Consider the following 15,805-nt stretch of genomic DNA (forward strand, 5'->3'; position numbering starts at 1 on the left):
ATGCACATCCCTGAGAAGATCCTCCCACGAGTGGGCTGGCAGTATCTGCCCCCAGCAGCTGCACCTGCAACTCACAGCAGGTAAGAACCCCACCGGCCAGCTGGCGCATACCATAGTCCCAGCAGCTAGACAGGGCAAGTTGTTTTGTCCCCATTTTGCAAGGAGACAACAAGTGCCTACCCACTAAGCACTAACACACACACCGGGGGGCTTTCTGTAAGTGCCATGACACAAGCACTTAGGTGGAAAGGCTGCAACCATGTGAGAAATTGAGCTTTTCATTTCTGAAAAACAGACCTGAGCCTGGGCCTGAAGCCCTCCTCTCCCACCTCCCACCTCCCACCTCCCACCTGGAAGGAAGAAGCAGTTGGCAGACACTTTAGAGGGCAGTGGTCCACAGAGTGAAAGGACTTGAGCTGCTGGAGCCGAAGAGCAGCTGGGGACTTGTGACAGATCTTCTTGAACAGCAGAAACCAGCCACTGCCTTCTCTCAAGACGTCCAAGAAAGCACTAGACCCTAGAAGCGAGCTTCAGAGCAACAGCCTTACGCAGTGAGGACCCTGTGTCCTTCCATTTGTGCCAAGCACATTTCACTTTCCACTGTCCATCTCTTTCCTCACTGTCCATCTCTGGGACCTTCCAGATGCTTTTGTCACTTCCTGACTCACCTCACAAACCAACATTTGCTTTTATTTATCCTAGCCCCACCCCCTGTCCTGCATTAATGATGAATTTATTGATACACCCCATCCACAAGCCTTTATGGAAAATGTACGGTAGGAAACTGTGGTGGTTTGAATGAGAATGGCCCCCATAGGCTCATATGTTTGAATGCTTGGTTCCCAGTTGGTAGAACTGTTTAGGGAGGATTAGGAGGTGTGGCCTTTTTGGAGGAGGTGTGTCACTGGGAATGGACTTTGAGGTTTTTAAAGCCCATGGTGGGTAGGCCCAGCTACCCCCAATGGTGGTCTTGGATTCTCCCTCTAAAACTGTAATCAAATCCCCGGTTAAATGCTTCCTGTTATAAGTGGCTTTGGTCATGTTGTCACTTCATAGGAATAGAACAATAACTAAGACAGTAAGTTGGTTCCAATGTGCTCAGCACTGAGCTGGAGGGAAGGAGGCACTAAGTTGTAAAAATGAGACAGTCCCAAGAAGACTGGCATGGCACTGTGTGCTTGGCCCTGGCCCAGATGATGGCCAATGCTCTCAATCTGCTGACCTGAAAGTAGTGTCTGCTCCACCAACAAAGACACCTGCTCAGACCTTCAGAGTGACACCGCCCTATGAGGAAGGTATTGTCCATTCTATGGCATGCAGAAGAAAGCAAGGCCCAAATAGGCGGCATAAGAGCCTCAAGTGCTTGTCAAGACTTGAACTTAGATCCAACAAGACAGATAAAGAGAAGGGTGAGTTCCAGCATGCACATGACAGAGCTGTAAGACAATAATGCCCTCTAAGTCAGTTTTGTAGCCAGTGTCTGCATATCCTATGTGGGCAGAAAGAGTGTCAGAAAAGGAAAGAGAGAAAGACTCAGACTTTGTTTATTCATCTCTAGGCTAGGAGATTCCAAACCCTAGCTCAAAATATATCCATTTCCCCTTTTCTCCTGGTTCTGTCTGTTTTCTTTCAGCACTAGGACCAGGAAGGAAGTGAGAAAAAAGAAAGAGTGCTTCTCCTATGGGTCAGCAGCTCAGGCCCACTTCCTCTGAGTCAACTCTGACCCACCTCCCCTAACTCTGACCCCAAGGACAGTCTCTTAACTGATACTATGTATCAGTAGCCCACCTGAGACACAGTGCCACCATGGAGTCCTGTCAGGTGCCAAGGGACCCTGAGGACTATTCCTTCTTCCTCAGGGGAGCACACAGCCAAGAGAAAGCTCCACGCATGAAAAAGCTGCCCAAACAACCATTCGAGTTAAGACTGAAGGAAGGAAAGCCAGGGAGTTAGCTCAGTTGACAGAGTGCTTGCCTCATATGCAGCAGGCCCTGGGTTCGATTCCCAGCGATACATAAACCCATTCCAATAGTGCATGCCTGCATCCCCACATTCAAGATATGGAAACAGGAGGATCACTAGTTCAGGGTCATCCTCGAATACAGAGTGAATCTGAAGCCAGCCTGGGATACATGCGACCCTGTCTCACGTGTGATGGATGGAGGGGATGGAAGGTCCTAAGGAAAGAGATAAGTACATACCTTCATTCCCAGTGCTCAGGAGGCTGAGGCAGGAGGATCATCTTGAGTACAAGGTCAGCTTGGGTTATACATCGAGATCGGGTCTTGAGAACAACATATAAAGAAGGTTCTATCAATTGGAGGAAGATGCTCCAAGGCAAAAAGCCTGATCTGATAGAGACACAAGGTGTGGAAAGTCAATGGCCATTGAGGTCAAGCCAGTGTCCACAGTGTGGAGACAGCAGGCAGGAAGTTAGAGACAGGAGCTGCAGGGCTCTTGGTACCTCCTGAAAATCATGGAAGCTCCTGGAGGCAGCAGCTGTTAAGCTGGGCCGGTCACAGTCAGGTGTATTTCTGAACAAAAGGATTGCTTCAAGGTTTTATACTGAATCAAGGACAGGCAGAAGACTAGTGGAACCACTCAGGCCAGAAGCTGGTGAAATAGAGCAGCATTAGAAGACACACACACATCATCATCATCATCATCATCACTCACACTGGATGTCTGAGCTGGGACTCCAGGGAATGGGTTTCTCTACAGGGAGTATGGACTCGGGTCACCTCTGTTCCAGATGCGCTCTCAATCATAAGGAAGCTGAGGCTAGAGGAATCCAGGACCATCTATGGCCTGGGCAGGGCTCATCATAGTCCTCTGAAAATTCCCTCCTAGACAGAGTTCATTCTGCAAAACGGTGCTTTCAATCATGTCTGCTGAATGGCTGCAGAAAGACAGCGCGCTGCTGCATGTGAGAAAGATTGGTGCATTGCATATTAGCAGCTTGATTATAACGTGTCATCAGCTTTGTCCTTTTTAGGATATTGGAAAAAAAAAAAACTTGCCAAAAAAAAATCAAAACTCTCCTTACTAAGTCTTTTTAAATGTCTTCAGTTTTCTCCTACAGCCCTGGGGCCACACAGACTCATGACAAAAATCTCACCCCACCAGATGAGCCCTGTTAAGATGCTGGGTGCTCTCATTAGCACAGACACTACAGTGAAAAAGAAGGGTACCTCTTCCCAGAGTTTGAGCATTTCACCCACAGATGGATGCAGGTATGAGGTGAGAACCCCAACCTACTCTCCTCTCTACCACACTATTTGGTTTCAATGTCCCTAAAGATGGCCCTCTAAACTATAGAGACCACCACACTTGCCCCTTCCTGGCCACTAACCAGAGCTAAACCAGAGCTGTCTCCTCTAAGACTTAACTCCCCAGCCTTGCACTCTTCTGGAGACCCCCAGTGGCCTTTTGCAACCTCTACCTGCCATCAGGGTAGACCCCAGGCAGCCCTGGCTTCCAATGCTGTTTGCCCAGTGTCTGCCAATATGTTCATCTCATTTCTAATCTCACTAAAACACTCACACTTTCACTTTTTGCCCTGATTTCTTGACCTTTTTGTTTCAGTTTTGTTTAGAAAAGAGGGGCTGAGGGTGGAGGAGACTCACTATGTCACCTTAGCTGGCCCAGAGCTTAAAATGTAGAGCAGGATGACCTCACACTTGTAGCCATCCTCCTCCCTCTTGTTCTTGAATGCTGGGATTACAGGCAATGCACTAACATGACTAGATTCACTCCAGATCCCCCCCCGGCCCCCACCCCAGCAGTCTGCATTTCCAAGAAAGTCCTTATCAAAAGCCATGAACCTCAACCTGACACAGGGGTTCTCCAGTCCCAGATGGTGATGGTCTGTATCACAGGCCACCAAGCTCATCTCTGGAGCCTATCAAATGCATCCCCACAGCATGCTTGAGCGTCCCTGTTCTATATAAAGTCCTCTGAGCCTTAATCCTGGATTGCTGTCTCTGGTTATAAATTGATACCCCCTTACCACTCTCTTAAGCATGTTACAGCCATTTATTTTCTGTCTCCCCCAAACATACAAATGCCGTAAGAAGCTGCCTCTATTTCGTATCTCAGGTATCCAGTATAGGACCCAGGGCCTGGCAAGACAATCAGAGGAACATTTGTTCAATGGCACCTCCTGGGGGGAGTGGCATGGCCCAGTTAAAAGGGAATAAGCTGGCCCTGAAAACCCCAACCTGCAAGAGACAGCTTTCCATTCATGAGAGCTCCAGAAGGACCAGCACGTCAGCCAGAGAGAAATAGTCCACCCTTAGGTGTCACATGGAGCCAAACTGCTCCTTAAATGTCCACTGCGGTAGGTTGAGGCACTCCAGGGACATGCCTGTAGTAGAGGTTTGGCACCTAGCCAGCACTGGAGAAATGTTTGTGGAATGGAACAGAACAAACTGAAAAATGCTGGCGATTTGTTCTTCTGGTTGCAGAGGCCAGCTCCCCTCTGGGGGCAGTTTGTAGGCAAATGATCTCAGGCCTGCCGCCTGTTTCCTCTAATGAGGCTTTGCAGCTTCAGACTCCTCAGGGTGTGGGAGGAGGCAAAGCTCAGTGCCAACCCAGAGGCCTGCACTGAGACAGCCCACAAGGCTTGCCCCACAGGGTGTGGACAAGGAGACCACCCCCACACCCACCACACCCCAGCACAGGATGGTCACCAGAGCCTGCTGGGTCTAGAGATTCTGAGCAAAGCAGCACCTGCCTCCTGCTTGCAGAGCCTCTCTGGGGAGGGAAGGAGGAAGTGAGCAGGGAGTCTCACTAACTTATATAACCAGCTCCCTAGGCATCCTCCAAGTCAGAGGCCCTTGCTGGGGGCAAGTCACAGGCCAACTCTGAGGCTGGCAAGAGGCTGGGGAAACAGAGGCAACCTCCTGCTATGTGCTGCCGGTCCCCCAGACCTCCCAACATCTCTCCAGCCCCTCCTGCTGAATGCTGGGAACCAGGAAGGACTGTTGTTTTCCAAGTGTGTGAAAAAGTGGCCGGTCAGCTTCCCTGGCAGCAAATCAGACTCTGGGCTCTGAAAGGGGGTGAGGGGTAAAGGAACTAGAGCTGGGCCTGGGATGCCAGGGGCTCTCAATCCACAGATACTCCCAGCTCTGCAATCTCTCCCCACTTCCTCTTAGAGAATTTGCTCTTGCAGACAGAGGCCAAAGAGGAGGTGCCCCACCCCAGCCCTACAACACTGGCCCTGGGCAATCTCACTTCCCTTTCCTGTCATGACTGGTCTTCTATGGCCCTGTGCAGCCCCACTGACCACTATCCAACAGTGTGCACAGTCCTGTACCAGCTGGGGGAAAGTCCAGGGGGAGGGGGGCAGGGAGGGGATGGGTAGATGGGATAGGCAGACAAAAGCCGAAGTCCATTTCCCAGGCATCAATAACAAGTGACGTATATATCACATTTTATTTATTTGTGTTTGTGTGTCTGAGAATAGGTTCTCTTCTTCAACTACATGGGTTCTAGAGATCAAACTCAGGTAGTCAGTCTGCAGCAAGCGCCTTTACCAGCTGAACTACCTCACTGGCCCCTCAGATATTAGTTGGCCTCAAATTCTAGGCAGTCCTCCTGTGTGCTCAGATCACAAGTGTGAACCACCATCCCATCTATAATAGTGATTTTATTAAACCCTTCCCTCTGGGCCCAAAGCCACCCAGGGTGATGGGTGCACTCACTTCCCCAGTGTGAAACTGAGGTCCAGAGAGTCTGAGCCCCTTGACCAAGATCATGAAAGTGAACTAGTAAGAGCTCAGTGGGCAGTAGCTGAGTTTGTCTTACTGTAAAATCCATACCCAAAACCTTGGGGCTCTTCCTCAGGGGAGTCCCTTCTCCCAACACACACACCTACACACACATGTGCACACACACACTACACTATACACATACTACACACGCACACACACACATCGCACACACACTACATACACACACATACATCACATGCACACACATTACACATATACATAGACACATACACACCCATGTGCACACACACACACACACACACACTCACACACACACAACACATAAACTCTGACAGTACTACCCAGGAAATTCCTACAGAGATGGAAAAGACAGTGCTCTATCTCTGGAGAGGGAGAACAGCCCTTTAAACAGTCTCTCCCTGAGGACACTATTTGGAATCACAGGACAGTGGCAGGACTCAGCCTGGGGATAGCTTGTACCTGGGGAGAGCATCCTGGCTGGGCTACTGGCAAGCCTCCCATTCCAATTAACCTCCGCCCAGGGCTATTCAGATCTGTGGGTTCCTGCTGGCACTGTGGGCTGCTCCCTCAATACAACTGCTGGAGGCTATGCCTTTGCTCTTGAGCACTGAGCAGCATTGCTTGGGCCTTTTCTCTTCAGCACAGAACTTGGAAAGTGAGGAGTCATCGCAGACACCTCCTAGGCCAAAGCCTCTCCCGCCTCCTCTTTGACACATGGGTTCGGGCTCCCATTTTACCAGGGTGCTCTGCCCAGAGGGCACCCTCTCTGCACCTGTCCCTTCCTTTGCTCTCTAGTGCCTCTGCCTACTTCCTGCTTCCCTTCCCCAGCTCTGCCCTGCAGGCTCGGCTCTCAGCATCCCTCTTACCCTCTCCCAGCCTCACCCCCCTCCTAACCCCTCTACACACTCCTCTGGGCCAAACATCCATTCTTGGGTGGTTTAATTAGCTGATTATGACCACAGCCTGCTGGATCCAGTGCCCAGAACTCTGTCCCTTATAATGAGGTGGGTTCTGAGCACTTGCCCACTGGGCAGCCAATGGGGAGTCCTGGGCTCTGCCAGCCAAGGCAGGCTCTTGAACTGCATAAAGAGCTCCTTGATCCGGGCAGATCATGGGAAGCCACGGTCCCCTCCTCAAGCCAGGTCAAACCACACTGGGTGTACTGTTGCCAGACCCAGATGTCCACCCTCAATTGGGACTCCTTGCTCTCATGCCACCGTCCAAAGCAGAGAACAAAGGTTCAGGAACGTCTGAGGATAATCATGACAGAAGGAGCCCACACTTAGGGGTCAGGGGAAGATGACTCCATATTGGGGCACTTAACAAGTGGGATTTGGGGCTAGGATGCAGCTCAGCTGATGAAGTGTTTGAGTATTTGCCTAGGATGTACAACACCCTGGGTTCAATCCCTGGCACCACATCAATCAAGCACACTGACACAAGCCTGTAATACCAGCACTCTGAAGGTAGAGGTAGGAGATCAAAAGTTCAAGATCAACCTTCGCTATACAAAGAGATGAAGGCTATCCTGAGCGAAGGACCCTGCCTAAAAACAAAAACAGGGCTGGGGCTACAGCTCAGCAGTAGAGCACTTGCCTAGCACATATGGGTTTAATCCCTAGTACCAGAGATTTGGACAAGTAGAGAAATGCTCAGACAGTGCTACCAAGAGGGAGCAGGAAGACTAGCAGAAGCAGCAGCAGCGCCAGCGGCCATCAATCCCCTGCCAGGAAGTTCCATGATCAGAAACTATGTTTTTTTTAATTGAGAGAAAGTTGGCCATCCCATGACCTCTGCCTTCTGGGCCAGGAGCCTAATCTAATTCCTGTGGCTCTGCACTGCTCTGAGATCCTTCTCTCCCTTCTGAGGACATCTCCCACTGAACCGCCTACATTGAGCTTCTTTCACTGAACAAATATTTATGGAGCTCAGTGCCACGCCAGACCTGCACAGATACTAGGGGCAAGGCAACCTGGGCCAGGTGCCCTTGCAAAGTTCTTGCTTCATACGAGAAAGTACAAGCAAGGAGAGAGGTAAGCGTGCACATGGGAAGACAGCAAAGAGATCAGAAAGCTTGGAGGGCTTCCTGTAGGAATTCAGGCCTATCAGATGGGAAGGGCATTACATGGGGCCAAGTCACTCCCTGTGCACTAAGGATGGAGCCTTTGGGGGCCGGAAAAATTGAATCAGCCAGTTCCCTCCCTGGGGGAGCTCAGCTTGGTAAGGAAGGCTGATCTAGGGAGAGCATTCAACACTCACCTTCAGCCCTGACACTGTGCCAGGACTCTGAGCTAGACCTGTTTCAACTCACCTAACCCTGAAGAAAACCTCCTCCCAGCTTTACAGACAGGGAGCTACAATCAGCTAAACAATGGCTTAGACAATCAGCTTTTGAGTGTCAGAGCTGGGATTTGAAACCCGGAAATTGGTTCTTCCCAAAGCAACTAATCCATGCCTGATAGAGCTGGTGGCTGGAGAGAGGCTGGCCTAGAAGAGGCTCCCAGAATACAACAGAGACTTAGGCTGCTTCCTGAAGAAAGTAATCCCCGAAGACCCTTGAAGGATCTGGGAGGTGGTGGTGCACACTTTTAATCCCAGCACTTAGGAGGTTGAGGCAGGTGGATCTCTGAATTCGAGGCCAGCCTGGTCTACAGAATGAGTTCCAGGACAGCTAGGGCTACACAGAGAAGCCCTGTCTGGGAGGTTGGGGGGTGGGGTGGAGGGTGCTGAAGGGAGGAGAGAAAAATGTTCAGGAAGGAATCACTTAGTCAGAAGCCACTGACCTTCAGGGACTTGCCAATGACCAGTTGATTTGATTGATCCCTGGAGACTGGAGATGAGACCAGAGAGTAAAGGCCACTACTCAAGGAAGACTTAATGCCACAGAAGCAAGCAGGAGGTACCTCCTTCCGGACCCTTAGCACCATGGACTCTACACCCTGGACCCACTTCCTTGGCAGTCTCTACCTCACCAGTCTGTAACAAAGGCCTAAGCTGTCAAATCCCCAAATTTTGAGCCCCAGAAAAAAAATCCAATAATCAAAATCAAGAGAAGGCACACGCAGGCTGGTTTGACTTCTATGGAGACATTAGGGCTCAGAATTGGTAAATCTCATGTCCTAGGTCACACAGCAGTTGAGTGAGCAGTCAACAGGGACTGGAGTGCTCCTAGAATGGTCCATCCCAGTCTACTCCCTTGGCCTTTTGCCAAAACCTTTCCACCCCCATTGGTGGCAACATGGCAGGGATGAAGCTACAAGAGCATCACGGGAACTCACTGTGAATCCATAGGCCCCAGGCCAGCATCGAAGGGACATTTTGCCTCCTGCCGCAACCCCCACCTTGCTGAGGCTCTTTAGTCAACAGTCAGTTTTCTCTTCCTGGGACCCAAGTTCTATGGGGACCTCACCAGACAGGGCCCCATCCTTTCAGTATTGACTTCAATCACACAGACCTCCAGGGACCTATGAAGTCCAGCCCCTGGGGCCTGGCCTCCTGGGGCCTCATCTGGCATCAGGTCTCCTGAGCAGGAACAAGGAGTTCCTCTGAAGCAGTTCTAGAGATGGGCCAGTCCCAGGAAGGAGGAGGCTGTCTCCTGAGAGATGACCCAGCCAGGGCTCCTCTGAGGAGGGAGGCAGAGAAGGGGCTGGACAACAGAGCCCTTTGTTCCCCTCTCAAAACAGCCACCCTGTCCCACCCCCACTCCCCACTCCCTTGCAAGGAATCAAGCCACCCACCCCCGGGGACAGGATCCATCCTGCACATGGCAGGGCAGTGCCTGGAATCTGCCAGGAAGACCCTTGTTCTGTCCCAGCAAGACTCATTCTCAGCAACCCTATGCCCTGTGGAGTGTGGAGTGTGGACATTGTTTGCTAGGCAGCCTCTGGTCTGATAGAGTATTACTGCCTCTGCCTGGGACCTCCCAGTCTAAATGAGCCATGATCCCTTTCCTCTGAACACCCAGCCCTGTGTCAGAAGTAGTGCTTTGGTTCAGAGGGATCCCTAATGGAAGAGATGGAATTTACATCAGCACTTAGGGGGCCCCAGGGCTGAGAGCAGAGACATGAAGTGACAGAGTTCAATCTAGTTCAACAAAGCTCTGGCAGGTGTCTTCCAAATACCAGATCTGAAGGCTAGTGGGCCCACAGACAAGAAGCAGATTTAGCCAGAACCAAAGCGGGGAGCAAAGACCACCACAACCCCCGGGGAACAAACAAAACTATGCCATGTTATTCAGTCGCTCCAGTGCCTAGGACCAGAGCTGCCACCCCTCTCAGCCTTGCCCTCATAGCCCTACACCTGAGCTAGCATCAGTACCTTGGCATGGGCTCTTCTTTCTGTCTAGGGTACCCTCCTACCACCTAGGCCTCCCTTGAGATACAGCAACCCACTCAGGGTCACCTGATCCAGGAAGCCTTTCCACTCGAGTCAGGGGACCCTCACTCCAGGAGCACATCTGCCCTGGCCAGTTCACACACCACAGTGTGTCTTTTCCATCCTACAAGACCTGGATTCTTCCAGGAAGCCCTCACTGACTTCAAGTGCTTTGTGACCACTTTGCAGAAAGAAAGGCCTGGAAATCACATAGAAAAACAGAGGCTACCCCTTTCTCCTCTGCCTACTGTGCTCAGCTGGATGCCTCACCACTCAGCTAAAGCCCCAGACTCCCATCCACCACCTGGCTACATGTGGGGATCTTGCTGCAGCCCCTCCTCCTCCAGCCTCTGTAGTTCTTCCCTGCTTCTAGGACTCCAGGGCCCAGCTGTCCTCAGCTGTCTGCTGCTTCTCTCCACCCCACACAACAGTGCTCTCCAAGGCTCTGTTGTCCCTTCTCATCACATTCTCCCTTCTCCTGACGCCAAGGTCATCTATATCCTTCCATGGTAACTACCAGGGTCCAGTCAGAAAGCTTTCACGTCCCCACCTGCCCCTTTGTCCCTAGGCTCAGGTCCAGAGGACTCTGTCAAAGCTTCCTCAGCCCACTCCTGGCTCTCCTGCCACCCCTGTGGGTCTCAGCTAGACAGTCAGCATGTCACCCCAACAAGCAGTAGAGAGGATAGCCTGGTGGAGGCCAAGAGGCCACTCTGAGTCTCTTTGTGTGACAGGCCCTAGAGGAGGCAAGCCCACAGCTAAGGACCCCTGACCCCATGCCAGCTAGAGGTTTCAGTCTCAGGCCAGGAGGTCCAGACTTAAAAGAAAACGAGCCATCAAAGGAGTCTGCAGCCCAGAAGCCAGCTGGGAATCAGGGACACCAGGCCAGGCTCACCGCCACGCCCAGCAGCAACCCAGGAACACTCCTGCCAAAGCCACAGGACTTCCCTATGTTCTAGCCAAGAAGGGTCACCCAGGGCTTAACCACCTCAAGAAAGACAGCCAAGGTTCAGAGAGCTGGTGATTGCAAGTCCCCACTACAGCCACCCTCCCTCCCTGGGGCTGAGTGGGGGTGGGGGGAATATAGGGGAGAAAGTTCATCAACATCTGCAGCAAAGGAAGTTCTGCTCCATCCCTCCTGTTGCCTCAAGATGATCCCTGGGGTCACTTTTAGAGTCAGTAGGACCAGCTGAAAGGCCAGCTGTGGATAGGACAAGCCCCTTTCCCTCTGAGTATACAGTAGCAGAGAGGACCTGCTGGGCAGAGAGACCTCTGTGCAGATGCTAGCTGGCTGAATGGTGGTGGACATGCTTTCTCTCTCCCAGTTTATTCCCACATCTTTAACATGGGAACAGCAACTCCTGTGGTAATAAACTGTGGGAGGAATACAGTGAGATTATGCAATACTTCTTGTATGTGTGCTGATATGCATGCACATGTATGTGCATGTATGTAAAGGCCAGAAGTTAACATCCAGAATATTCTTCTGCCATCCGGAATATTCCTCTGATACTCCCCACCCTATGTTTTAGACTCACTAAACCTGAGTGCTAGGCTGGCTGGCCAGAGAGCTCCAGCAGCATGCCTGTCCCCACATCCCTTTCCCTCCTGACTCCCAGTCCCCAGGACTAGGGTTAGAGACCACCATGCCCAGCTTTTATGTGGGTTCTGGAAGCCCAAACTCAGGACCCTGTGCTTAAGCAGCAAGCACTTTTCCGGAGCCATCTTCCCAGCCCCCATGAACATAATTCCAACACAAGACAGGCAGCAAAGGTCCAATCAACCATCTGGCTTGCTGGGCCCCAACTTCCTCATCCATCCTGCCTGCAGCCTTAGTTCTGAGACTTGTTCCTAGAGTGTCTCTGCCTCCAGGCCTCCCCGCCCCCACTCCTCCGGGTCTAAAAGGAAGATTCACCCCTGCCCCTCCACTGCCCCACACTCTCCTTTCAGGGAGAAAAATCCTGTCTTCCCAGACTGGGGATGGCAGGCCAGTGTTCACCTCCTGAGCTCCACCCCCAGGCTGCAGGCCTCTTTTCACATCTCCAGGCCTGGCAGGGTGCTCCAGGTCCATTTCTCAGCCTCCTTAGGCTTGTAGGTAAATCTCTGCAGCTCTGACTACCCTGGACAGCTTCAGGTCACATCCAGCTCAGAGCTTTGGCAGGGACTCCTCTTCTGTCTCCCACAGTGCTGTGTCCTGCATCACAACCACCTGGGGAATGAATCTTCTGGGGATTCATCTTTAGAAACTCCAGCCCCAGGGTACAAAGAAGCTACTTGCTTAATGAATGAACCTGTGTGCTCCTGGGATCCCTGTTAGGGCCCCATCTTGGTGCTAGCACATTCCTGCCCTGAAACTCCTCTCTCTCAACCCAGGGAGTTCCAGAGGGCAGTTTTGATTAATGCTCATTATCACTTCCTCCGTAGGGTGAAATTTGAGACAGGCAGATAGGTATACAGACTCCAGAGTATGAGTGTTGTTTATTTACAAAGTCCTTTCCAATTCACAAAGTAAAATCTCATGACTAATGGAACACAATGGTCAAAGTCTCTTTGAGATTTTGCCTTTCTTACCCAGATAGATCTAGAAAGGGAATGTCATAATTTGGGGTTCTAGAGAATCCTGGAGGGGCTGGGCGAGGAGGAAAGGCAGAGACAGGTAGAGTTTAAATAGCCAGACCATATTTCCAGGCCTAAGCAATTCCTGCTCCTATGTTCAGTAAACTCAGTAAGCTCATAGGAATCATGAAAACCAAAGTTCTGATTGCTCCAATTTACAGATGGGAATACTAGGTCTGCCCTTGAGTTAGAAGCAGAGCAGGGAGAGTCAAGGACAAAGCTCTGGCCTCAGACAGGTTCTCCAACAGGTGTCCTGATCCTGTGACAATTCTCACTATCATGGAGGCGTGTGACACTTCTCTCCTAGTTACAGAGAGGCCCAGTAGGGCTGAGTCACCCTGGTCACCAGCAGCATAGCAGAACAAAGGAGAAGAAATGGCTGCTGACTCCTCACTTATGCCCTGCTGGAGCAAAGCCTGACCTCACAGGTCAGAAGGGTCTCCATGGGGAGATGGATGTGGCTGAAGACAGTCTGGCATCCTTCCTCCAAGGATTTGCAAGTCTGGGTCACAGTGCTGGCCAGCCAGCTGCTAGGGACTGGGCCTCAAGGTGAATGCAAACACCTCATGACCCTCTGCAGTCTCCCAAGGCTGTGCCTCTGCACAGTGCAGGCACCCTGCTAGTCCTCACACCTGGGGTCCACACAGTGCCTAGTGGCCCCAAGGAGAGCCACAGACACAGTGGGTTCTAGCCTCTGCCCCCTCCTGACCTTAAGCAAGGCAAGTGACCTTTCTCATCCTTTGGTTCCTCTTTGAGGAAACCAGAAAAGGAAAATTAACCTCCTGGAAGAGCCATCAGTAGAGAGGCTGGTGAGAAGCAGCTTCTAACCATGAAGGGTCTGTCTGAGTTACCTCAGTGCCTCAGTTTCTACTCCTAGGAAATGGGAATAACCTCTATAGTCCCTTTCACACATTGCTAAGAGTCTCAGCTGGCAGCAAGTGAAAAATCAATTTGTTTAAGGATCCCATCATGTGGCCACAGGGATGTTTCCTCTCTGGTCATCTCTGATCCCCTATGCTATCTCTAGTATACAACAGGGGCTTAATAAATAAATATTGGAAGAAAGAATGTAAGGGCAGAGGGAAGGACACAGAGATTAGAGTGATAAGGAGAGCAATGAAAAACTGCAGGTGCTGGAAGGCTAGAGGAGGAGCCAGGGAGCACCGCATTGAGACTTTCAGGGGCTAGGGAGGCGAATTGGTAGACGGTTGACCAGGGCAGGTTTAGGTCATAAGGCTGACCCCAAGAGCTTCCCTGCCTCTCCCCTAGCCCTCCTACTTTGCCCTCGTTTCCATTTTGAGGGCTTAACCTCTTCTTTCAAGGGAGGCTCTACAAAAAACGGTTCCCCTCACCTCCCTCAGCTAGATGTAGGTCCCAGCTATGTGTTTTGGAGGTAGAGGGGAAGGTAGCCATGTAAATGGGACCTGCCTTCCCAGGCCCCAGACAAAGTCCTCCACTCTGTGACCCGTGGTTCCAGTCCTGCCATGGGGAGTCAGGAGTGAGTATAGCCCAAAACCCCAGCGGGATGTCAGGCCATACAGGCATTTTCTGACGTGCAGTGTGGTTAGCATTGGTGTGTCACTAAGACATGTGGCCAATCAGTCATGTCGGTGTCATGTCAGAGAGGGTTGACAGACTGCGTGCACCAGCCAGAGCGTGCTTTGCAGCATCCAAGTGACAGGATATGTGTGTTGGTGTATGCATGTGGCAAAACGAGGGTGTGTTAGAGCTGGTGCATGTGTATGCTAACAGGACCTGTGTATGCTAACTGGACTGTCAGCAAGAATGTGTTGACAGACGACTGTGTGCGCGCGAGAGAACGTGTGTGACGTCGTCGTGTCACAAATGTAAAGAGTGTGGCAGCGGCTGTCAGTGTGTGCCAGCAGGAGGGTGCTCCTGTGTTCATGAGCGTGTGTGTGGTGTGTCAGCCTGCCCCGGAGCGTCCTCGAATCTGCCGACCGGTGCAGGGTGTGTGAGCTCGTCTCGGCCAGGAACCGTGAGCCTGATGGGGTGGCCCACCCTGGCTGCCTGGGTCCTTACACATGGAACTAGCCAGCGACCACACAGGAGACTTGGGCTGAGAACAGAGTGCCAGATCCCGGGTGACGCTGATTGGAACCTCCGCCCATGCCCTCTCCCAGGTCGTCCCCACGCGCGAGAGGCAGGACGGCCACCCGCACTCACCGTGTCCCTTTGTCGCCCATGGTCCGCGGCGGCCGCAGGGAGGTCCGCGGCGTCAGCGCCCAGGCTGGAAAATCCCCGGCCGCCAGGAGGAGCGCGGGCCAGCCCGCTCCCGGCTACCCCGCTCCGCCTCCTCCGCTGTCGCCGCCGCCGCCCCCGCCCGGGTCCCCGCCCGTCGCTCGAGCAGCACAGCGCCCGGGCTGCCGCCAGGGGCGTGGAGCGTGCGGGTGTGAGCGCGCGTGTGTGACTCCGTGCGCGGCTCTGCGAGTACGCGCCCAGAGAGTAAAGGCTGGGCGGCCGACCACGGCTGGTCCACACGAGCGCGTGCACGCAGGCGCGTGCCAATGCGAGTGAGTGTGCACGGCTGTGCGCGCGAGCCTGTCGGGAAAGTGTGTGTGTGTGTGTGTGTGTATGCAGAGGTGTTCACGTCTTTGTGCAGTTGTGCGTGTGTGCGCACAGCCGTGTGTGCGAGCCCGTCTCCCGCGCACGCCAGGGCTGGCCTTTGTGTCCGCGGGTAGATGAAAGCGGAAAATCCGCAGACTCCCAGGCCCAGCCACAGCGGCGCCCCTGAGTGAGGACAACGAAAGATTCCAGAAGCCTAACCAGGCCTTCGCCCTTTGCTCCACCCTCCCCGCCCCCGCCCTTCTGGAGAGATACCACCCAACTGCACAACGGGGACAGGAAGAAGGGGTGGGGGCGGGCAGCGGACTGCAACTCTGGAGAGCTGATGAGAGTGGAAAGGGTAAGGGAGGGGCAGGCCGAAAGAGGAAGCGGTGAGAACTGGAGATAAGGAAGGGACAGGGAGCCGACCCGTTGGTAGCCCATAACATCTTCGTTGATAGCACCCAGGCCTAGCTTGGTTGCCTGCGATGGTGACTGAA

General features: G+C 52.5%; 1 protein-coding gene across 1 annotated transcript in view; it reads right to left on the bottom strand.

Moving 5' to 3' along the window:
• Arrb1 (arrestin beta 1) overlaps positions 1 to 15,033 on the bottom strand; it is a 71,756-nt gene extending 56,723 nt beyond the window's left edge. The window contains exon 1 of the mRNA XM_027407757.2: positions 14,928 to 15,033. Coding sequence (XP_027263558.1) covers positions 14,928 to 14,947 — 20 coding nt within the window. The 5' untranslated portion in view covers positions 14,948 to 15,033. The remainder of the gene's footprint in view (positions 1 to 14,927) is intronic.
• Between the last annotated feature and the right edge of the window lie 772 nt (positions 15,034 to 15,805).

This window comes from Cricetulus griseus, chromosome 3 (genome assembly GCF_003668045.3).
Source record: "Cricetulus griseus strain 17A/GY chromosome 3, alternate assembly CriGri-PICRH-1.0, whole genome shotgun sequence".
In the NCBI taxonomy this organism is placed as follows: domain Eukaryota; kingdom Metazoa; phylum Chordata; class Mammalia; order Rodentia; family Cricetidae; genus Cricetulus; species Cricetulus griseus.